The sequence below is a fragment of the Tetrao urogallus genome, assembly GCF_951394365.1.
Source record: "Tetrao urogallus genome assembly, chromosome: 8".
In the NCBI taxonomy this organism is placed as follows: Eukaryota; Metazoa; Chordata; class Aves; order Galliformes; family Phasianidae; genus Tetrao; species Tetrao urogallus.
In genome coordinates this window covers 14,502,089-14,524,664 of record NC_136821.1, presented here as the reverse complement: position 1 = coordinate 14,524,664, position 22,576 = coordinate 14,502,089, and the positions used below count along the sequence as shown (strand labels likewise).

The 22,576-nt window shown below is 51.3% G+C and overlaps 2 protein-coding genes across 2 annotated transcripts; one reads left to right on the top strand and one right to left on the bottom strand.

The window, feature by feature from the left end:
- Positions 1-173: 173 nt before the first annotated feature.
- AAMP (angio associated migratory cell protein) lies at positions 174-3,507 on the top strand (the record flags this gene model as incomplete). Its single annotated transcript, XM_079539021.1, has 11 exons — positions 174-261; positions 495-647; positions 800-919; positions 1,079-1,218; positions 1,342-1,486; positions 1,572-1,655; positions 1,920-2,035; positions 2,236-2,339; positions 2,601-2,691; positions 3,015-3,169; positions 3,331-3,507. 11 exons carry the CDS (start codon positions 174-176, stop codon positions 3,404-3,406), a joined length of 1,272 nt encoding a protein of 423 aa, XP_079395147.1. The 3' UTR covers positions 3,407-3,507.
- Positions 3,508-4,817: 1,310 nt separating this feature from the next.
- On the bottom strand, positions 4,818-21,989 carry ARPC2 (actin related protein 2/3 complex subunit 2; the record flags this gene model as incomplete). Its single annotated transcript, XM_079539030.1, has 10 exons — positions 4,818-4,842; positions 5,579-5,679; positions 6,379-6,479; positions 7,641-7,767; positions 9,942-10,035; positions 10,452-10,638; positions 11,230-11,275; positions 13,391-13,503; positions 14,545-14,579; positions 21,916-21,989. The coding sequence occupies 10 exons, from the start codon at positions 21,987-21,989 to the stop codon at positions 4,818-4,820; spliced, it is 903 nt and encodes a 300-aa protein (XP_079395156.1).
- Between the last annotated feature and the right edge of the window lie 587 nt (positions 21,990-22,576).

Genomic DNA, 22,576 nt, shown 5'->3' with positions numbered 1-22,576 from the left:
GCGCGGGGCCGGAAAACCTCTTGTCGTGCTAGAGGAAGGGGCGGGGGCGAAGGTGAGGACGCGAGCTCGGATTGGCTAGAAGCGGAGAGCGGTGGGCGGGTATTGGCCGAGGCGGGGCTGAACGGCGGAAGTAGTAGCTGTGGCGGCGGGGTGGGGTGCGCGGGCAGGTCGGCATGGAGCCCGCGGAAGGGCCTGGCGCATTGGACTTCCATGGCGACGAGGAGATCATCGAGGTGGTGGAGCTGGGCCCGCCCGGGCCGGGTGAGACGGGTCCCGCCTCCTCCCGGGGCACCGGGCCGCCCCGCCCCAAGGCCCGGTTCCTGCGGGCAGGCCTCGCGTCGCGTCCCCACCCCAGGGCCTCCCCGGTACCCAGGGACCCTCAGCCCTCCCCGCTGGGGCCTCCTCCGCCCGCGGGGCTGGGACCCCTTCGCGCTGGGCCGCCCCTGGGCCCGCGGGGGCTGAGGTGGGCGGGGGTTGACATTCGCTCCCTGCAGATGCCCTGGCCGCAGAGATGGAGGACGTGGACTTCGAGGACGAGGGAGCAGAAGAGCCCGACGGTGAGGCCTGGGAGACAGAGGACGATGAGGGGTTGGAAGACGGCATGGAAGCACAGGATGACAGTGAGGTCACGTTCTCGATGCACTCAGGTAAGCCATGGGGTTTCCCTGGGGGGAAGCTGTGCTGTGTCCTTCTCCTGGTTCTACCAAGTGGGTTCTAGGGGTCTCTGATAGCTGTTGTGCTGTGGGGGTTTGCGTCTGGGCAACATTCACTGAGGAGTGAGCATCTCCCCGCTCTGCAGCCTCAGTGTTCTGTGTGAGCCTCGACCCAAAGACCAACACACTGGCGGTGACGGGTGGGGAAGATGATAAAGCTTTCGTGTGGCACCTGAGTGATGGAGAGCTCCTGTTCGAGTGCACAGGTGAGAGACTCGGGCCAGGTATCCCTGCTCAAATGGGTCCTGCAGCCCTTCCTGTCTGCATTTGCTCCTCCCCAGCTGATGCTCCTGTGGAGCTGGGCTCTTGATTGTTTTCCGTAGGCATTTGTTAACAGAATGGTCTCTGCTCCTTGCCATCTCTAGGACACAAGGACTCAGTCACCTGTGCTGGCTTCAGTCATGACTCTGTGTTTGTGGCCACGGGTGACATGTCTGGCCTTATCAAAGTGTGGCGGGTGGACACCAAGGAAGAAGTGTGGTCCTTTGAAGTGGGGGACCTGGAGGTGAGTGGCTGAAGCCCTGCTCCTGGCGGAAACGTGGGGGCTGGTAGTGGGACCCAGCTCTGGTTCTTCTCCCTTCTGAGAGGACACAACCCTGTGACAGTGCCTGTCCTCTTCTTTGCACAGTGGATGGAGTGGCACCCTCAGGCCCATGTCCTTCTGGCAGGCACGGCTGATGGCAATTCCTGGATGTGGAAGATCCCCAGTGGAGACTGCAAAACCTTCCAGGGCCCTGCATGCCCTGCCACGTGTGGCAAGATCTTGCCTGACGGTGAGACACAGGGTTCTCCTGTGCTAGGAAAGAGGCAGAGGGTGTGGGAAGCTCTGCCTCTATCTGCTATTTCTGTCTTACCCAGGGAAACGAGCTGTAGTGGGATACGAGGATGGGACCATGCGCATCTGGGATCTGAAGCAGGGAACCTCACTGCACGTCCTGAAAGGTGGGAAAGGGGTTTTTTACCTGGGGTGCATCCCCCATGCAGTGAACTTTGAGCTCTGTCTTTGTGAAGAGGCAGCACACACAGAGACACTGAAGGCTGTCTGGTGCTGGGTGGGCTGTCCTCATGGCAGCTGTCCCTTGCCATGGGGCTGCCATCATGGGATGGGTGCAATGCAGAGACTGCAGAGGAAGATGTGCTGGGCTTCGAGGTGTGTGGAGTTTGCTAAAGATGGGTGTAGCTCATGCTTCCTACTTATCTCCACAGGCCAGGATGGCCACCAGGACCCCTTGACATGTGTGGCCAGTAACCAGGATGGCAGTTTGATCCTGACAGGCTCAGTGGACTGCCATGCCAAGCTGGTCAATTCTGCCACGGGCAAGGTGAGTCCGTGCCCACCTGTGGGGCGCAGTAGTGGACATGAATGACCTATACAGGGCGGGACGGTGCTGGGCTTTGCCAGCCAAAAGCAGCCTGTGATGGCCACCCGGGGCCAGCAGGAGGCGTGCTTGGCCACCACTACCACCATTTCTCTGCAACTGAGAGGATTGGGGCGTAAGCACTCATGGCGTTCCTCCCCCAGGTGGTGTGCGTGTTCAAGATGGAGAGCGTGGCTCCCAAGGCCACTGCAAGTGAAGGCGAGGAGGCAGAGTCCAATTCAGTGGAATCGCTGGGCTTCTGTAACGTGTGAGTGGGGCATTGGGACAGGGTGTTCTGCAGACACAGCTATGGGGGACCTTTCTTCCCAGTATGTTTTCTCCCTTGGGAACTTTGTGCTGCTTGCTGGCTCCTGATGTCTTGGTATTTTCCTTATGGGGTATTCTGCGGTTCCAGCTCTGACCATTGGGTTGTCCCTCTTCATTTCAGTGCTTCTTCAATCCTGATCCTTCACACACTTAATTCCCTCCTTGCTCCAGGTCCTCATAAAACTTGTTCCTCTCTCTGCAGGATGCCGCTGGCTGCAGTGGGCTACTTGGATGGTACACTGGCTATCTACGATCTCTCCACACAGAGCTTGAGGCATAAATGCCAACACGAGGTAGTGCCCTGCACCTATTCTTTAAGCCTGAGGGCATCTCTGGGTCCAGCTGACACCTCTGGAAGCGCAGCATTGCCTCTCTTAGGGCTTGGGGGGCTTTCCTGGGATTAGTTCCCAATTCGTGCTTCTCTTTGCTGTGGGCTTCCCCAGTGGTAGCTCTGGTCCCACACAGAGGATTTGCCACATCTTAGTCACGAGGGCTGTCCCTTTGCTATGGGAATGGTGGAGAGCACTGGGGGGGAAAGGGGAGAGTGGAGGCTCATGATGTGCTGCGACTTACTGTTATTTCTTGTACTCACTCTGCTTCCCCCCCTGTACTCCAGTCAGGAATTGTGCAGTTGCTGTGGGAGGAGAACTCTGCTGTGGTGTACACCTGCAGCCTGGATGGGGCTGTGCGGCTCTGGGATGCCCGCTCAGGGAAGATGATCAGCGAGTACCGAGGGCACTCTGCTGAAATCCTCGACTTCACTGTTAACAAGTGAGTAGGGACCCCTCCCAGCCCAGTCCTTCCCTGAGGCTGCTGGGGTGAGGGAACCCCTGAGCCTTGGGGTGCATCATCTGGAAGCGTGGATGGTAAGATTGAAGGGTCTCTGTCCAAAGCCCCCAGCCCCACTGCTGAGCCCTCTCTCCCCCCTCCAGGGATGCCTCCATTGTGGTGACGACCTCCGGCGACCACCAAGCCAAAGTTTTCTGCGTGCAGCGCCCTGATCGCTAGGGTCAGTGCTGAGGGTGGTGGCCTGGCTCTGCTAGGCAGCTCGTGTACAGCGGGACAGGGGAGATGGGTTTCACCACCCTTCTCCAGTGCGTGCTTTGTAATTTTTCAGCCTGCCCTACTTTGCCCTCACAAGTCGGGGGCTGAGTCTGGGGTTTTGTATGAAAATGTCTTATAATTATATATAAATTATTTCACTTACCTGGATCCCATCCACTCTGCTTGCTGGGGGGAAGGTGACCTTAAGAGATGTGATCTGTCCCCATTGGGATTTTAGGGATTAGCTATAGGGGCTGTTCTTCCTAACCAGGCTGTCCCCAGTGCTCCCTGGTCCCAGCCCTGCTCCAGAGAGAGGTAGGCTTTTTTCTTCCTTTGCTGTGGGAAAGGAACCTTTTGTGCCAATGCTATCATAGGCTCTTCAGGAGTACAGCTGGACCTGGTTGCCTATGTGAGAGCCCAGCAGTCAGCTCTGAGCTGAGGGGCACGGGTAGATGGATTTATTCTGGGCTGACTGGAAGCAGAGACCTGCACACTAGCCATTCTTGGCAGGGGAGACATGGAGATTACCTGAGCAAGGCAGAAGGCCATGAGGGAAATGTATGGATTGCTGGCTGAGGGTAGGAGGGCTGTCACAGCCCATTAAGAGACAAGGGACACTGCATACAAGAGGCAGTAAGTGGGGGTCAGGACACCACAACACTGCTTCTCAGCCTGGCTCTGCTGTGAGGGAACCAAGCTGACTCCAGTCTCCTCTTCCTAAGAGAGCTGCTCCTTCTCCCCTGGCTCACTAACACAAGAGGATTTTTACTAGTCCTGGGTACTGCACCCACACTTCAGCCCCAGACTGAGAAGAATGTAATGAGCTCCAAGCCACAGTAATTGTCCCCATACCCTGGCCAACTTCAACACCCCCCTGCACTTGTCTCTCCACGTGCCCTTTCCTTGGCAAGGCCACATGTATTGACAAACCAAAAACTTACAGCTCCTTAAGATAGAAAGATCTCCTTTATTAATGAACCCCAACAGTATTTCTTCAGATACAGGAGTTTTGAACTCAAATATTCAGAAGAAAACAAGTTAATATTGCATTATTCTCATAAGAAATACTGCAACTTATTTCCGGTAACATATTGCAAAGCAAAACAGCTTGAAAAGGAAAAAAAAAAAATTAAAAAAAAAAAAAAAGAAAAGAAATTAAGTCAATCAAACTGGAATTAAGGTTTGTTTCTTGGAACGATCGAGTCCTCGCAAGCACAGCTCGTTTCTGCAGATTACTTCCCAAACTGTCATACAAACAGACCCCGATTGCTTGAATTCCTTATGAGCCCACAGAGGTGCAACATTAAAAGCTACGATTATCAGGTAGCAAGTGCCCCAACCTTCATCCTCCACGGCAGCCTCAGTGACCCTGGCGTTAACGGGTTGTGAATGTCTTCCCCCTGTAAAGATGCAGAGAGAGGTCAGTGCGGACTTCAGAGCTGCTTCAGGTTGCCTCTGGCTTTTCTGGGCTGCCTCAGGGTGACTTTTGTGGGCACGTGCTTGCTTTGAGCTCTCAAAGACACACTGGTACTGCTGGTTCAGGGCTCACAGGCATTGCTTGCAGCAAGACCAAGCAACTGGACCACACTGCTATGGGGAGGGGCTGGCTTTCACAAAGGGCACAACCCCAATGCCCCAGAGCAGAAAGCAAAGAGGAAATACCAGGATGCACACAAAAAGGATGCAAAGGAGTTCTGGGATCAAGAGGCCAGGATCATGAGGGGAACATGCTACACAACCACTGTCATTGGCGTGCATTGCTTTGGGCTGCTTTATTTGCCAAAGGGAGCCAGTTCCCAGGAACGCTCACAGCCTGAGTGAGCTAGTGGCCACAGGTTCTGGGGAGCTGCAGACACACCAGGCAGAAAGAACATGCTCCCAATGGCTGCAAGCCTTTGGGAAGGACCTGGCCACTCTCCCTGGTGGGCTGGGCAGCAGTCTGACAGTACAGTAAGCCCCAGTGGGGAGAGCCATGCCACGCTCACAGCAGGAAGATGCCCTGCAAGTACTGGGCATCAGGTCCCAATACAGCCATCCCATAGTATCCCAAGCCTAGGAGCAGAGAATGAGCTGTGAAGAAGTGAGCTTGTGGCAGACAGGGAAACCTGATTAATAAGGCCTTGCTTTGCTACTCACGTGATTGTTTTCATTTCTTTTTTCTCTGCGTCTGGACGGGCACGGTTCAGCACCTTGAGGAAATCTGATGTTTTTGCCCTCATACGTGTGTGAATATAGGCCTGCATGAACAAAACAGGGACACTTCAGGATCCTGTGTTCACAGCTAAGACTTCAGGCAAATCTTTCAGCTAACCACAGCTTTGGGCTGCTTATGGCTGGCTTTGGACCGTGAGCACAGCAGCAGAGATAAGCTGGTGATCTGGGTAAGGGCTGTCACTCCTGCCAGCCAGGCACTGCTCATGGCTAAGTTCCACAGGAGCTGGAGATGATGGGAGACCTGCCCCAGGGCCAGCTGCTGCTGGAGGGCACAGGGCTACATTTCTGTTCCTTGTCAGGAAAGCGACTAGCTCTGCAGAGCTACAGTGTGTACTCAGCCTCCCTGGCATGCAGTATGAGGGAAGCTGGGGAGCCAACGGTGAAAACTGCTGCCTGAGCTCTGGTCAAAGGCAGGTTTCTGAGTAACTATGCTTGTTTTTATTCCCAGAAAGAAAACCACAGATTGAAAAGGGGGAAAAAAAAAAATCCTACTTTGCTGCTAGGATGGGAGGTGAACAGGCACTGCCTGTACCAAGGAACAGGAAGAAGGCGATGACGCACCATTTGCCAGCCTAGCACGATTGTGGAGGGCAGTATTGTGCAGCAGTCAGTTCTCAGGGTGGGGGAAGTGAGGGTACTCCTACTCCATGCTTATTCCTTTTAGTCCCCCCAGATGAGATGAGCCAAGCCTCCCATTTTCCCCAGCCACATCCCCTTGGTACCTTCGAGCACTTGATGTGATAGTGCAGGTAGTCTCGGAATGTGTGGATCAGATTTATGGTGTTGTCTCTGGCAGCAGCATTGGTGTGACGGGGGAACAGCACTGAAAGGAAAAGGGCCACACAAACTGTTACTGCTTCCTGAAGCTCTTCAGGGTCCTCCGGTGCTGCAGGCTGTAGGGCACGCTGCTCTGAATGCCTGTTTACTGTGCTCATTACTGAGACACGTATCAGGATTAAGCAGCACTGATGATTTTAAACAGAAGGCTTAGCAGCACTTTCCCACCCACTGTTACACACTCAAGTTTCTCGAAGCAGCCTGGACACAGCTGGAGGACACAGGCAAGGCCAAGTGCCCAGAGATGACGACACCTTAGGAAACTGCACTGCATGGATTCAGTGCTTGTGCTGTGCTAAGTGTCCCAGATCCAAGGGCTGAAAGACCTTTTGTCTCAGTGATGATCTCACCTGGGACTGTCAGATCAGATAACAGAGAAACTGCCTCTAGACAAGGAAGAAGTCTTACTGGCAGTCCAAGAACTGCCATTAGGCAGCTCTGCCGTGACTGATTAAGTGCCTGAACCCAAGGCACCGTTCCCAGCGTGGGAGGAGAGCAGTGCTAGCTTTGCTTTCCTCTGCAGTGTCTGTGCTTTGTCTCTGAGCTCCCACCTGCAGGCATGCTGGCCTGGGAGACCCTAACAGCACATTCAACCATGGTCCCAGTTTCTCTGTAAAGAGATCTCTCCCTTTGAACAGGGGCAGGGTTTGGACTCCTCAGGTCAGTCATCAGCACTGCTGCGCAGGAGGAAATGACTGCTGGCGAAAGCAGCACCTTTGCAGGCAGGTGAAGGTATTTCATGAGAGATAGGAGTGTTAGGCATAGAACAGAGAGGCAGCACTGGAGAAGCACATCTTGCAGCCCAGGCATCTGCAGTTACAGGTTATGTGCCCACGAGAAAGGAGCCTCCAGTTTCCACAACAAAGCCAAATGTCTCTTACTCCCACATGCTGAACTCAATTTATAGGCCAACATCATATGGCTTACTGTCAACTCCCTCACTGCCCAGAGCAGAGCTGAGGTGACTTGATGCCACAGAGACGCTGACTGTTGGGGAGAGAAGAGGACACACGACGACAGAACACCAGAGTCCCTTTAGGCCCAATAACCAGCATGAACACTCAGGGAAGGTGAACTAGGTTTTCATGCAGCAGCAAGAACCTCTCCCCACCCTGAGCATCCCTCCACCGCAGAGCTGCCTGCTTACCAAAGGTGATGTAGCCGATATTGTCGCCGATGGCTGCATCTGTATCTTTCAGCTCCAAGGGTGGCTCCCTGTGGCTGAAGAGCACCTGTGGGGCTGTGTGACTGGCCCGGCGACCCTCCTTGAACTCCTGAACAAAACAAAAATAAGGTGAGCCCCACTGCGGCACATCAGGCAGCACAATAAAAAAGCAAATAATATTTTCCAGTTCCACAGAGCATCTAAGCAGGAGGTTTCCCAGCCTTCCCTCTATGGGCCAATCTAAACAGGCCAAGCCTCTGGAAAACAATCATTTTTTCCTCCAGCAAAATCAAACCAAAATGCATGGCTCTCCCAGGTCTGTGTGTCCCTAGTACAAGCCCCTCAGTTTGTGCAGATTTCAGCATCACATTTATTGTCACGGGACATAGGAGCGTTTCACGGACAGGACACCTCAGGCTGAGCAAGCAGATATGATACAGCACAGCTCCTATTCCAAATACTTCCAGTGAAAGTGGGCAGCAGCCATCATTCCAAAGGAGGGGAAAAATTCAGAAAGGGCTGCAGAGTCTCAAATGTGCGAGTTTTAAAGGCTCAGCCATTTAAGAAAAGCATCTCCCACCACGTATCTTTACCCAGGCATTAAAAGGCATGTAAAGGGTTTGAATCTTGTGCGTGAAACCTGCTTCTCCTAGCTCTTCTCTAAAACAGCCCTGAAACAACACTTGGATGCAAAGAAAACCATTTCTCACCAGGGAGCCTCTCTGACAGCAGCACAACACTCATCTCACGTGCAGTGAGTTTCAAGAGCATCTCCAAACAGGGCTCGGAAAGTCCGGACTCCATTTCCCTGCCCCAAGGCAGAACAAACACCCCTCTGACCTGCCCAGACTGTGCACTGCCAGCTGTCCTTGGCCTCTCCTCCCTTCTCAGGACAGCACTGCACACCCCAGGAAGGGCTGGAGCTCTCCTGTTGGAAAGCCAAGTTTTTCACTGGGGTTTCCTTCATGAAATGCTTAGCTTGCACTTCCGCCTGTTTATACCAGAGGGTGAAATGGTTCAAATGGCTTTGCTGGTTAGTTAATGGCCAGATTTTCTCCATGAGGGAACAGATATGCAGCTGCCACTGCATTACGCAACAGAAATAGCTGGAGGAAAGGAGTCAGTGTGACTCAGAGTGGAAACTCTTGTGGCCAGGCAGGAATAAGGTTTGCTGTTGTAAAAAACCAGGAACTTGGGACACGCAGATTCTGGGACAGCTGCTCCCTTGAAGCTTTGCCATCTCCCCTGGAGCCTCACAAACCCTGTTCTATTCACCTCACGCCTCCCTCCTGGATTTATAAAGCTGAATTTCAGACTGTGGGATATGCTGGTGAGGAAAAGCCAGAGCAGATGCTCTGGATTTAGTTACAACGCACAAAGAGCAAAGCTGTGAGGTAATACACTGCCACTACAACAGATCCTGTTAGAATGAACTCCAAACGTAGGTAAACTGGTATCCAGCAAACTGGGCCAGCAGCATGCTGTCCACAAGCCCAACAGCAGACAGAAGGTGAGCTAGACAGGCAACATGGACGAACACACAAATCAGCTGAGAGCCAGCCCCAGGTGTCAGCAAATGCCTCAATCTCTGCAGGCTGGACCCCATTGCTAACAGAAGTGCAAAGTGTTTACTACGGCCCTCTGAATGCTTCCCAGCTAAGTGGCAGTTGCAAAGGGCAGCTGAATCCAGAAGTATTTGGCATTATGACGGCTGATTCAAGTACATAAACTAAGCAAAGTCATAGCTTTTCAAAGCTCAAATCCAAGATGCCATTGCTGCACATGAAAACAGTTACACTGAGCTGCTCCTGATCCAAGTATTTTTGCAGCTGTTGAGAATCAGCAGAAACAAACCCATAGCACCTTCTCAGGCGTAGCACAACATTGCCCCATCCTCTCTACTCCTTCTACAGCCTCCCTGCCATGCTCCTCTCCTTTGCTGCTTGGTGATCCCTGCACGACAGCCAGTTGTGTGACAGGGCCTTAGTGTGGATAAGGAAGTATCCATGTGGTGTTTTTCATCTGCAGTACATAACTTGTTTGATTGTGTACGTCAGCAAGACATCAATAATTAAGAGGACAATGCAAGAGCCTGGATTAGTAGTCACACTCCCGTGCCTATTAGCACAGTCTTCCATCCCAGGGCAGAGCGGAGCCCTGCAGAGCATTTACATGCATTAAATCGCCTGTGAGATTCTTTCTGTCTTACATGTGCTTGTTCAGCACTGCTGATCCAAGCGAGAAGTGAAAGGAGGATGGGATGTTTTTCCCCAGTTTCCATACCTGCATGAACACCTTCCCGATCACCACGTCATCATCATCCTTAAATACCGTGCTGAACACAACCGTGACGCGGTCCTTCTTTGCCTCAACATACCTGCAGGTGGGCAAGAAAGGAGAACTCAGTTGTGAATACAACTGCCAGAATTGCAACTGGATGAGGAAGCAGCTGCGTGACAAGCTCAGATAGATGCTGAAACGCTCACCCCCTTCCTCGAGACAGTGTTTAGAGGGAGCAAAACACTTTTGATGGGAGTGGCTAATTCCTTTCCTGCATGCAGCCACAAGTGCTACTGCCAACAAGAGACTCTTGTATAACACCTCTGCAGCCTGAGGGATGAGCAATTACCATCGCTGGGTACGCCTTAGAGCCTAGGACAGGCCCTTATTACCATGCCAAAGCACTGAGCAATAGGATTTCCCGACTTTCAACTGCATCCTACAGCTCTAAGTAGAAGCAGAGAGCATAGAAACAGCTGTCAGACTTCAATCCTGTGCCACTCGAACACTTACATCGTCTCATCATCTCTGTAGTGGATGACAGCTCTTTTCTCTCCTTCTTTGCCCTCTTCCTGGAATTTGAAATACTTCTCAAAGACCGAAGCAAAGCAGTTGCGCTTCAACATGCCGGCTTGGTGCACAATAGCATCTTTGTCTGCGGGAAGGTTCTCCAGGTCGTAAAGCAAAGAGACATTGTAACCTGGTGAGGAACACACACCAACCTTAATCATCTATGCAGGGTCTTAATACAACTACAGACATGTTTTCTGGAAAGAGACACCTACAATCCAAACATCACTGCTACAGTCCCACCTTTGCCTTAAGGCCTTCCAAAACCTCAGGGGTGACTGCTTTCAACAACTACCACTGCCAGAAGCTGTGCCTGAACTCAACGTGTGACCATGGAAACGTTCCCAGGGCTCTTTCTCTAGCTCCGAGACACACATGCTGGCTGCGCTGCTCCTAAGTTTTCACAGTGAGTAGGAAGAGATGCTGTCACAGGTAACCATGGTTTTCCTGTGTATCACAAAATGCCTTTGAGAAGAACAAAGACCCCAATTGTGAGCAATAGAGGCTTTCTGGAAGATGGCTGCATTGAGAGTTACTGCTTATACTGCAAGGAGCTTCAGCCCTGATGTATGTAAGACACCATTTTTTATTACCACTCACTGTACAGAAAGCCCAAAACATTAAGCTCTTGACATGTAGCCCTCATCTGAGCATTCTGGAGTTTACTTAAGCCATTTTAGAATTGCATTTATATGCACTGTAAGTGTTACAGCAGGTTTACCTGATTCAGGATTTACCAAGTAATTTCCATAGACTTTCTTCAACACCTAGGAAAAAAAAAAAAAGAAAAAAACCAGACATTGTAAACATAAGCTATCAGAGCTGTTTCCTCCTGCACTGTCTAGGCGATGCTGAGTCTCCATGTAAAAACATCAAACTACATGCATCTGCTTCCCCTACTCTAACTGAACTTGGACAAATATTAAGTAATCAGCTTTTAGTAGTACTGTTTTCTCCTACTCTCTGATCTCCACTGACAAGGAGCATGCTTCAGGACAGGAGTCAAAAGTAGAACTTCCTCAAGCTCATGCCGGTCTTGAACTTGCACTGGCAAGAAAATCTCTTCTGTATGCCTTCTATCTTCCAAGGAGAACCATCAGCAGTTTGACACAGCAGCTCAGGGGCTACAAACCTCCTTCCCATCCCAAAGGCAGCTCCCAGGGGTTCAGGGTGGGAGAGGCACCACAAAGCAGGCCCCGTCCTTCTCTGTGCACATTCAGTACTGGGGCAGGGCAGGGCCTGGCCAAGCAATTGCCTGCCCAGCCTCAGCCTATTCCTTGGGACAGATGGGGATGGAGAGGAGACTGCCAGGCAACTTGGATTCCTCCCAGAAACAGACGCCCACAGCACAGCAAAAACGTTTCTTTAAGCATAATTACTGCTGAATTTTACATCAATGGCAATTTTCAATTGAGCTGTAGCACTGTGTCAATGAGGGGGCTGGGAACAGGAGGTATTTCACACAGAACACTATGGCAGAACTGGCCCTCCTGGAATGACACCCTCCACCACGCAAAGAGAACGCACAGGCACTCTGCATGCCAAAACCTCCCCAGCAGAAAGCCTGCCTGGCCCAGGGAGATGCTCTCTCTTAGCAGGAACCCCACTTTGGCTTCTCACAGCGGGGTTTCACCAAAGACCGAGTGGAGGAAGTGCAGAAACAAGCTCCATCTTCTCTACGGAAGCACAGAGACTCAGTTTCTTAAACAGCGGTTTAAAAATGTTATTTCTATTTAGTCAGCACTTCCAAGGCAGTCCTGCAAAGATCCCGTCTTCCTCTCAGAGCCTGACAAGCTGGCTGTCAGCTGCCCTCATTCTCAGCACAGCAGCCAGAGTTGAAAAGCAACACACACCACTGCTCAGCCACCACAGTGACTATTGGTGTAAGGCTGCTACCCTGCTACAATGCAGTGAACATCAGTCCCTCCCCCACCACGGCACTTCTCCTGTGATCATCCACTGTACTGATCCTCACTAAATGTGCTGGGAAGGCTCCAGCACTTGTGCTGCTTGGCTCTTCTGCTTCCCAGCAGCAGCAACTGCAGTGGAGCTGCTCCCACAGCCCTGTAGTACAGGAGGCAATGTTGGTCCTAGAAAGCAAGATGCTGAGTCACATTTATTCTAACTTCAGTAGGTCTTGTAGCAACTTGCAGGAATTCACGTTGTGTTCAAATCCCCTGCTTCTTGCCAGATTCTCAATAAACTCGTAGAGCAGTTTCTTCGTTTTCCTCCAAGGCAAAAACCTGCAGGGTGAACCCCACTTACTAGCATTAAGAGATTTGAAAACTAACTCGGGAACTGAGTCACACTTCCTGCCTTGCGACCCAACCACAGCTCAGAGAGGCGCCTTCTTTCTACCATAAATGGCCCTCTGCAGCCGGGGCTCATTCAACAGGAACTGAACCTGCTAACTTCACACAGCAGCAGCAAAAGGGGAACCAGACAGTCTGTAGAACAAGGTCTGTACACACAGCTGGAGCCTATAACTTGTCTTAAGTGTGGTTAGAGTCAGAAGAGCACCGCTGTGGGACTCCAGAGTTGATCTGGTGCTTTCTGTTGCCATTGCGCTCAGAGCATCAGCCAATGAAACTATTTTTGCCAGACCTCATACTCGTTTTGAAGGTACTTTCAGAATTAGTGATGTTTTGGCCTTTCAGGCTACCAGTTCATAAAAGATGACTACTTCTTCACAACAGAGTGGGAACACACTCTGTCCTTGCGCTCCAGCAAAGCGAGACTCCTGGTCAGCACAGAAATTTCAACATGAGACAGGATTATAGACACTTCTCTATACATTAAATCTGAACATCACAAGGGCATGGCCTCTTCTGATAAAGCATTTGTAGTCTCAAAGCCCCAGATGCCCAGAGATGCTCACTCACCTCGTCAGCACCATGTTCTTGAAGTTCTTTGTAGAATTTCAGAGAAATACTGACCATCACTTTTGTCTTATCTCCATTGGGATTTGAAATATGGTAAAGAACTCCATCAAAGTCTACAAAGCAAGTGAGACAAACGTGAGGAACATGAGGGGGATCAGTTCCTATTTCTGAGGAAACAATGGTGTTCTAGGAATTGCATAGTGACACGATTCCCTCTGCCCCAGCCCTTACAGATGCATGACAAAGCTGTACTTAAGTGGTGTCACATAGGGAACCCTGTTATCATTCAAAGAGCTGAAACAGTTATGACACCTGTCCATCATGGGAAGATCTAGTCTAGTGTCATTTAGCATCCCTTTCAAGTCTGCTCGTGTCCAATGCACAAGGACACAAATACACAGAGATGGGAGCCTTCTGGATGCTCAGCACACAAAGTGACTGACATGCCCACCAGGCCAGAGTGCAGCCTAGAGGAGGAAAAAACCTCCATCAGCAGAGCAAAAGCAGCTCAGGCAGTGCCTGCTGAGACAGCTTTCACTTCACTGCAGAACAGGCAGCCAGGGCAGGAGGCAGAGAAAGTCAGCCCTCCAGCTACCTCCACTTCCCCACGGAGCTCTACAGCTTACGTAGATCCTTGATAACAGAAGCAAGACATCAGCTACTGAATGAATGCTTGTATTTTCTTGACACTTCCCATTCTAGAGAGCAAACTTCAGGCTATGAATTCATCCTGCCTCTCACCCCAATCCAGCCTTCTAATAATCTTAATCACACAGTGCTAAAGACCTAATAGCAAACAGCACCAAGTGCAGGACTGGGGAACAGGCAAAGTAAAACAGCTATCCAGCACTCACACAAAGCAAAGTGGGCACGGCCTATTCTGACCGCTGAACTCACTGCTGTGTGCTAAGTCCCAAGGAATGTAAAGGGACAGAGAAAACAGCGTGGCAGCCTACAGGAGACTTTGCCTCTGCAGAACACAAACCATCAGCTTTGGGAAAGCGTGTGGTGTTTACACAGCCTGTCCATGTGCAGCTCTCCCCTGCCCCCACCCAACTGTGCTGGCTGAATTGGAGTGCACCAGACATAACCACGGGTAGGCCTTCTGAGTTAGCTCCCCTGTTTTTTCAAGTCAGGAGCATTATGGAGCTTACCTGCAAATGTTACTTCTACTGCCTCTGGTTTATTTCTAAAAAGCAAAGAGAACAAGAGAGGTAAATGAGAAGTCAAACAGCAGTCCCCAAGTTGTGAAGGAAAAACTATTCATTTCATTTCTCACAAGCAGTTTTACCTGAAAACTCCTCTGGACCCTGCTGTTCAAGCAGCAGATAACCTTTGACAGCTTGGGCTACTGCTCATTCCTAAAAGAATCAGTCTTACTAGAAATGAAATAAAACAGTCCTGGAAGCTGGCAGAGACTGCTGTTATTTGTAGTTTATTGATAGAATTTGAGACCACATACTGCAGATTTAGAGTTAAAAATGTCTGAGAAAGCTACTCATCACTAAGGAGCTGGTTTTAATAAGCCTGCTCTCCACATACAACTGCTAAGATGCAAGTCCCACTGACACCAGGCGATGAAACGGACATAGTGGCTGAGCAATTCCTCCTTACGTGCCCCCTTCACCACCAAGGGCAGCTCTACCAATGGTTTGACACAAACTACTTTTAGAGCAGACCCACCTCCAAGTGTGGGGCTATCAACCGTCAGCAGAATGAAACTTTCTTGACACACGTTTCATCTTGACACCCTATCCCTAAACACCCCAATGACCACTGCAGGAAAAATCCTAGATCTGGATTTGACCGCACACTCACGATTGCCTCAGGATCAGCAGCAAGAACATCCTGCAAGCCTAAGGCATACAGCCTCTCATGTTTTAGGTATGAAGATGTTATAAAATCTTATAGTTTAAGTGCCCTAGTCTACAACCTCTTGAAGAGCTGGATCCTGTGAACAATCAAATTGCATCCGAAAGGTGCATTTGTTGAGAACGGCACTACGTAAGTGCTTCAGCAGCTCCAAGAGGACTTATTAATAGGCCATCCTCCAAGAGGGACCAATGCAAAGCACGGAGAGCCAGGGTGGAAAATAAGAACAGGGTCAAAACGCCAATCAACTGCTTTATTTCACAGCCTACACCTCCTTATGTTTCAAAAGCAGCCAGTACAGAGTACAGGCTAATGATGCTGGATCTGTTTTACAACCCAGAGAAATCTCAGCCTTCATTCACACCTACCTGAACCAACTGAGAGCGCTCCCCAGGTCAAGTTAGCCTTGAGTTTGCATCTACCCTAACCCAGAGACCAACTCCAACCTTATTTGGGTAGAAATGGAGGTGCTAGCCACCAACCAGAGATTGTAAGTGGAAACGATGAGGTGTTGCTGCTTTTTGAGAGTTGTTACAGCTGTGAAAAGCAACAGCCCTTTTTGCTGGGAGACAGGAAAGTCTCTGTTTTTTTTGTGCTGCATCACTGAAGAAAAAAACACGCACTTGAAAGCAGCCGTGTGAGTGCACCCAGGGCAGGTCCTTTAGTTGGAGCCACATCAGTTACCTGGGACTTCTCTCACTCTTATCCTCCCTTCTTCCCTGTTGGCTGGAGATGGAAGTTTGGAGCCTCCCCCATGGCACGTTTAACACTTGGTTTTGAAAAGGGGAGCATTTCCCCAGGTTGCATCTAAGCTCACTGAGGACTGATGAAAGCAGAGGTGGAAGAAAATCCCACCGATATCATATGGTCAGCCGATGCAGACATGTTCTTCTTTTAGAGCACCACACTCAGATTTAGGAATCGGCTTGGATGGCAATATACATCTTATAAAAAAAGAAACCTATGTAGGAAGCTTTAAAGATAGCACAGTCAGGCACATAAGAGCTAGGAATATTAAAGAGGATGCACCCTAAAAGCTTAGTTCCATCACTCAAACCCAATTCCACATGCACGCAGAGCTGACAGCTGGCTCTCAGCAGTCCCTCCAAATACAGCACCTCACCCTGAGGAACTCACGGAAACAATTACAGACAGTGAGCAACAGCGACAGTAACTCAGGAGACAAGAGAAGGATAACTTGCCATGTTATTTAGGGAGCTGTAGCATCACAGACCCAAAGTTGGTTAACAGCTGTGTGCAAGAGCCTTTGTTCTGCACACAAAAGCTTACAGCAGCCATGACGTGACTCCTGCATGTGCCATTGCGCAAGCATGAATTTCTCAGAACTTATTTGTGCATGGATTTCCCAAGTGGCTCAGTCCTCATACTTGAGGATGGTGAAGTCTAAAGGAGAAGCAGGTAACTGAACAGAACTTCGGGGCCCTGAATATTCACCAGCTTGCCGGCATGCAGCCTCACGGAGGAAGCGCTCACGTGAGCCACATGCAGAGCTCCTCACAGCCACACCGACCCTGTGTGCTGCAGGATGCTCCTGCCTCGTGGGGCACACCTCTCCCCAGCCCCAGCCAGCCCAGAGGGACCCAAAAGTTTTACATGCTTCCATTTATTTCTCCGGCTCACCAAAACTATTCTCACTATTTAAAATGTTTCTGCAAGAGGGAAAAAAGTCACCTCCTTCACCTCTATTAAGAAATACCCAGACAGAGAAGGAGCCTGAACCGTCACCCCAGTGCAGCAGAGGGGTTCTTGCGCCCTATTACCCTGCTGGGAGCTCCTTGAACCTGCACCACCCAAACTGCAGCCTCCCTCCATGACCAGTAACACCCACTCTCCCACCAGGAACAGCTGAAGATGGCTCCTCTCTCTGCTACACACCAAACCCAGACCTTTCTGCAACACCGTGCCTGAGCTCTGCAGCTAAAATGGCAGCTGCTCCAAGCGCAGGCAGCTGCCCATTTTCTGATAACACTTATCAGGTTTGAAGTCAAATCCACACCAAATCCCAGCTGCTCCCTGCTTATAACAATAAGAGGCCTTGATGGGTTTTTATTCCTTCTTGCCTGCATTCTCCTTATTCATCTCTAAATGGCTCCTGCACCAAGTCCATCTAATACAAAGCCAGCTCCAAATCAGATTCATTTTTTCACCCCAGCAGTGGATCCAAGAAGAGCCACAGCACCCGTGGAGAGATGCCAACAAGCACTTAAGAGCAACAGCAAATCTTCTTTTTCCCCTGACAGCAGTTCCTCAATTTTGATTCGGACAACTTCCAAACTTCCCTGCCTTGTTCTCAGGCCACAGAGGCTCTCAGCCATATGTTACAACAAATTTAAGAACAGAAGAATGAAGGCTGTGTAATTATACAGAGCCCTCATCTTCTGCATTAAACAGACCTGCATGCAAATGCGAGCTTGGCCAGCAACCGCATCGATAGATGACTAAAGTAGCTCCCACATCGCAATTAAGGTTTGTACCCAATAAAGGAAGATGGCAATTATTTTAAAAGCTGCAGGCATGCAGATACTCTAATATCTTGCTCCCGAGGAGGAGAAAAAAAATGAAAGGAGTAGGGGATATTTCAAAGCTTCAAGCTTCCAGCTCTGAGCAGAACCTGCAGATCACTCAGTTGATGCACTGTTGGAAGAGAGTGAGCCAGATTCAGTGACAGACTGCAGGCTCTCGCTACAGAAAGGTCACCCCAATAAAAAAAATTATGAGCAATGTCTAAAATTATCCAGGCAGTTCCTCCCCCCCTGGGCCTCACTCAACTTACAAAAGCTACTTCGCGTGAGCTGCAAGCATGCATGAAATCAAAGAGCTCCGCAGCACGCCTGCTACAAACTTGAGAAGTGCTCTGCTGTGAGATAATGGCAGTCCCCACATGTGCCCACCCACAGCATTGCTGGGAGCAGCGCTGGGACCTGCTGGGGTCTGGGGGGTTGTGCTGGGGACTTGCCACTGCTGGTGACAAGATGTCCAGCAGATAGGGCAGCATCCCACAGCTCCCACTGCCAGCACAGCAGCCAGTCCGCAGGCTCTGCTGATAGCTGCTCTTCTCTTGCACTAAGTGCAGCAGCTGCAGGAGGTACTGATGATCCTGCACCCAACCCCAGAGTGCAAACTCTGCCAGCAGCATCACCTGAGCGCTCCTCACCTGCTCCAGGCTGAGGGTTGGCTTTCTGCAGATGCTGGGCTGTCTGAGCTCCTCCATCCTCTGTACTCTCCCCAGCTTCCCCACAAGGAACTTGCTCACAGGCCACATCACCAGCACAAAGGTCATGTCACCCACCTTCACCCAGCAGGGCCATAGCACTCTGCTCCAGAGCAGGCGAGCACCAAAGATGACCACAGATGGGAAATACCGCAGAGCATGCGGGTGCAGTTTCAGCCAAACTCTCCAACCAGTCCACAGGAACTGGTTTACAGCAGAGAAGTTGAAGCTTCAGCTGTTTTCCCATTCAGCCAGCACTCACGAAACCCTGCAAATTTGTACCTATTAAAAGCTTTACAGAAACCTAACATTTAATGAGATATTTTTCCCTCCAACTCCAACCAAGGGAAAAGTCACACTGCTCTCCACTTATGCAAATTTTTCCTTTGCACAGCAGGTAAATAGAAAGTAACAATTTGAAACAGATGATGAATTTGCTGGCAGCTTAGGGCAAGCTATGTATGGCTGAAAAACCATAACCAGGAATACAAGCCCTCTGCCACACTTTTGCTGGAATCAGTTACATCAGAGCAGACCAACACCGGAGGGCAAGTCTGTTTTGGAAGGCAGTTCTCCATTGTGCTTTAGAAAGAACTGAACACAGGAGACAGAAATATTTTACATTTAAAATAGGTTATTATTTTTTCTATCTGTGCAGTTAGCAAAAGGAGACAAATAAGAGAAACAAAGTCTTCCAACTGGCAGAGCTCACCTCCCAACACCTGAGCTTCCAGCCCAGGTCTGTTTCTTCCAGCTTCCAGGCAATTAGTCAAGTCAAAGAGAATTAGTCAAAAACTTACAGAAGAGCTTATTCTTTTGACACCTGCAGAAGCCCAACTCAAGTAACGAGCTGCCTGACTCTAACACATCTGCTCTCAGGTTCTGACCAGGTATTCCCCCACGTCAGCACTTTGACAGTCTAAGCTCTCAGCAGTAAATTCTTTACTAGAGGTATTTCAGCAGGTTCCGGTAGCTTTTGGACATTATTTAAAAATGTGGTTGGCTTAAGGAAGTTGATTTAAAACAAGAAATTACAGTCTTAAGAAATCCATTACCAAACTCCCTTGATGTCTAGTGGTGGCTGTCCAAGATGATGAGATTTCCACGGGCTCTGAGCACAAACATTACATTTGGAAATGGCTCTGACTTCTAAGGGTGACCCAGCTCTACACACTATGGGGACATGTGAAGCACTCCCACCTGAAGGCCTGGGGAAGCTCTGCAGGGAGCTGCTGAATCCATGGCACAGTCACAGAAGGAGACGAAAGTGCTGCTGCTCACATCATGGAGCAAGTCTAGATAAATTGTGCATCACATCTGCCCAATTCAAGTTTCAGAGCAGATAACTCAGGGCCAGCTCTCAGCGTCCAGACTTTCTCCTCTGAATCACGGAATGCCTTATGGTGTGTCCTTGCCCTGACCACCATGAGTCCATCCCCAGGACGCACCTTGGGTGGACAGTCAAATGCAAAGACAGTGAAATACAGCAAACCCCCTCCTGCCTCCACGCTCAGTGCACAGGACGACCCCAGAACCCTAACTGGATGGAAAAGAAATTTCTCATGAATAAACATGGCATAATATAGCACCTCTACCCAAAAAGACTTGTTCAGAGAAGTGGATTTCCATTTTTCTTAGTTTCATCTCTGACCTTCATCTGTGTTGGGTTCTTGCCTGGACAGCACATGCACAGAAGAAAATGCAGAAGTGAACTACTTCCTCCTCTCCAGCAACATACTGAGGGGACAACACTTGTCCAGAAAGAGCACCTAGCTGGTCCTCTATCCAAACAAAAGAAAGGACAGCCTGTAGAACAAGAGGCAGAAGCAGAATGTCATTGGCCATGCTCACAGCAAGAGGAATTGATCCAGGAAGGATTGGTATGCCAGGCAAGCACGCTGAGACAGTTAAAAGCTTTGCTGTACAGCAAAATGGAAACTCCATGGATTGGAAGTGAGCTAGCAACCTCAGCTCAAGCTGCACTGAGTCAGGGCTTTGAGGTGCATTCAATCTCCTGGTGGCTGCAGCCTCCACTTACTGCTGCTGCTCTTGTACTGATGCAAGGACACGCACACAGGCTCCCACCAGCAGAATGCCTCCATACGAGCTTGTGATGAATGAGTGTTTTTGACACACACTATTAACCTCCATATAGTTAAGTTTTTTCTAATGGGTGCAGCTGCAGCGCCCAAGAGCTCTCTCCTCCCAGTGTGGTGCCAGTGCTTCGGGGATACTTGTTGCACTAAACGATCACATTCAAGAAGAATAAAGAGGCTGACAGCAGAGAGCAGCTTGGTGCTCCCACAAGGCAACACAGCCTAGGAGGTTATTGTATGAAATAAAAGAGCAAGAAGTCAACCAAGAGGAGAAAATGGAGGAAATGGCCTTTCTCTAAGGTCTGCACACAAAAGGCAGAACACTTCAAAAGCCACTTGTGGAAAAGGTGACAAACAAAAAGGCCTCACTGGGGAGTCCCTTCCCAGAGCAGCTTAGGCTGTGCTGCTTACAGAGCCAGGACAGGCTCCACCCCACAGACAATAGTGCTGTGCTTTGCTTCTCTAGACTCTGTCCACACACAAAGGTGCACAGCACTACTCAGATGCAGCAAGTGCATGGTTGCAGATATGGGCATTCACATGAGGTGACTCTCCCAAGCTGGACTGCGCTCAGACAAGGGCCTTCATGGCTCTAGTGCATCTCTGTCAGTAACGCTCAGTGGCTCCCCAGGGGCTGCACTGTCCCAGCCGAAGATGCAGGTGCAAATCAGCTGCCCTACAGCCTCCCCAAGGCCAAAAGGCTCACCAGCCCTACACTACTAGACAGAACACACGGGTCCCAGGTGGGGACAGCAGAAGATGCTGACAGGAATCTGCTCCCCACCCCCAAAGAAATAGGTTGATTGAAGCTGCTGCTGTGCCACAAGTCACCTCCCTGTTCCTTCATTCCACACGAGCCCTAACACCACTCTGGACCTGCTCTGATGAAGGCTGCCAACCTTCCAGCCCAACGGCCCACCCCAGCCCGCCTCAGCACCACAAGCTCCATCGCCCTCACGCAGTCCCAGCCCTCAGCACCCCATCAAGCCCTGCCTCACGCAGCCTCCCATTCATTCACCCTAGCCTTACAGCTCCACCAGCTCGGCCCCCCTCCACCCCGTGCCGCAGCCCCTTTCCTCCCTTCCCGGCCCCATCCCGCCCTGTCACTGCCCCCGGCACCACCCTATCCCACGCCGCCCTTCTCCCCACCTAGCCCTGCCATGCCTCACGCCCAGGGCCAAGCCTCGGTACCACCCCGCCCGCCCAGGCCTCTCACACGGCCCGCGCTCCCTGCCCCGCTCCCCTCCCTCAGGCCTCGCCAGGCCGGAAGGCTTCCTCCTCCGCCCCGCCCCGGCCCCATTCACCGGCCCGGCGCCCGGCCCTACCCGGCGGCCGCGCCCTCGAACTTCAGCGTGAGGGTCTCCTCGATGATGCGGTTGTTCACCTCGAGCAGGATCATGTCGGTGCCGGGGATGGGGAACGGCTCTCAGCGCGCCGAGGCCGGAGGGAGCCGAGCCCGCTGCGCGCACCGGGGACCCGCCCGAGCCTGCGCCGCCGCTTCCGCTCTCGCGCCCGCGCGTCACTTCCGGCCCGGCTGCCGCGGAGCCGGGCGGTGGCGGCGGTGATGGCGCATGCACGAAGGCCGCCGGTCTTGTCCCGGCCCCCGTGACGTCACTCGCTGCCCCCGCCTACCTCCCGGGGGGCGGGACCGTGCTGGGTGGGCGGGGAGAGCAAATGCGGGGTGCCGCCGGGGAGTCGTGGGGTGCGCGGGGAAGGGGGGTTGGGAGGAGCCAAATGGAGGCCAAAGCTGAGGGGTGCTCAGGGAATGGGGGTCCTCGCAGCCTGGGGGTGCCCTCGGGGGGGTGGGGTGCTGCAGGGGCCCCAAAAATGTAGGAGGAGACAGGGAGCAGCGAGGGGTGCCCTGGAATATGGGGTGCCTATATGTGCGATGATGCCACAGGGATACGGAGCCCCAAAAGCGGCACCCCAGCCGGCTCCCTGCTGCTGTGGTGTCACTGACAATGTGAGAGTGCCCCAGAATAATAT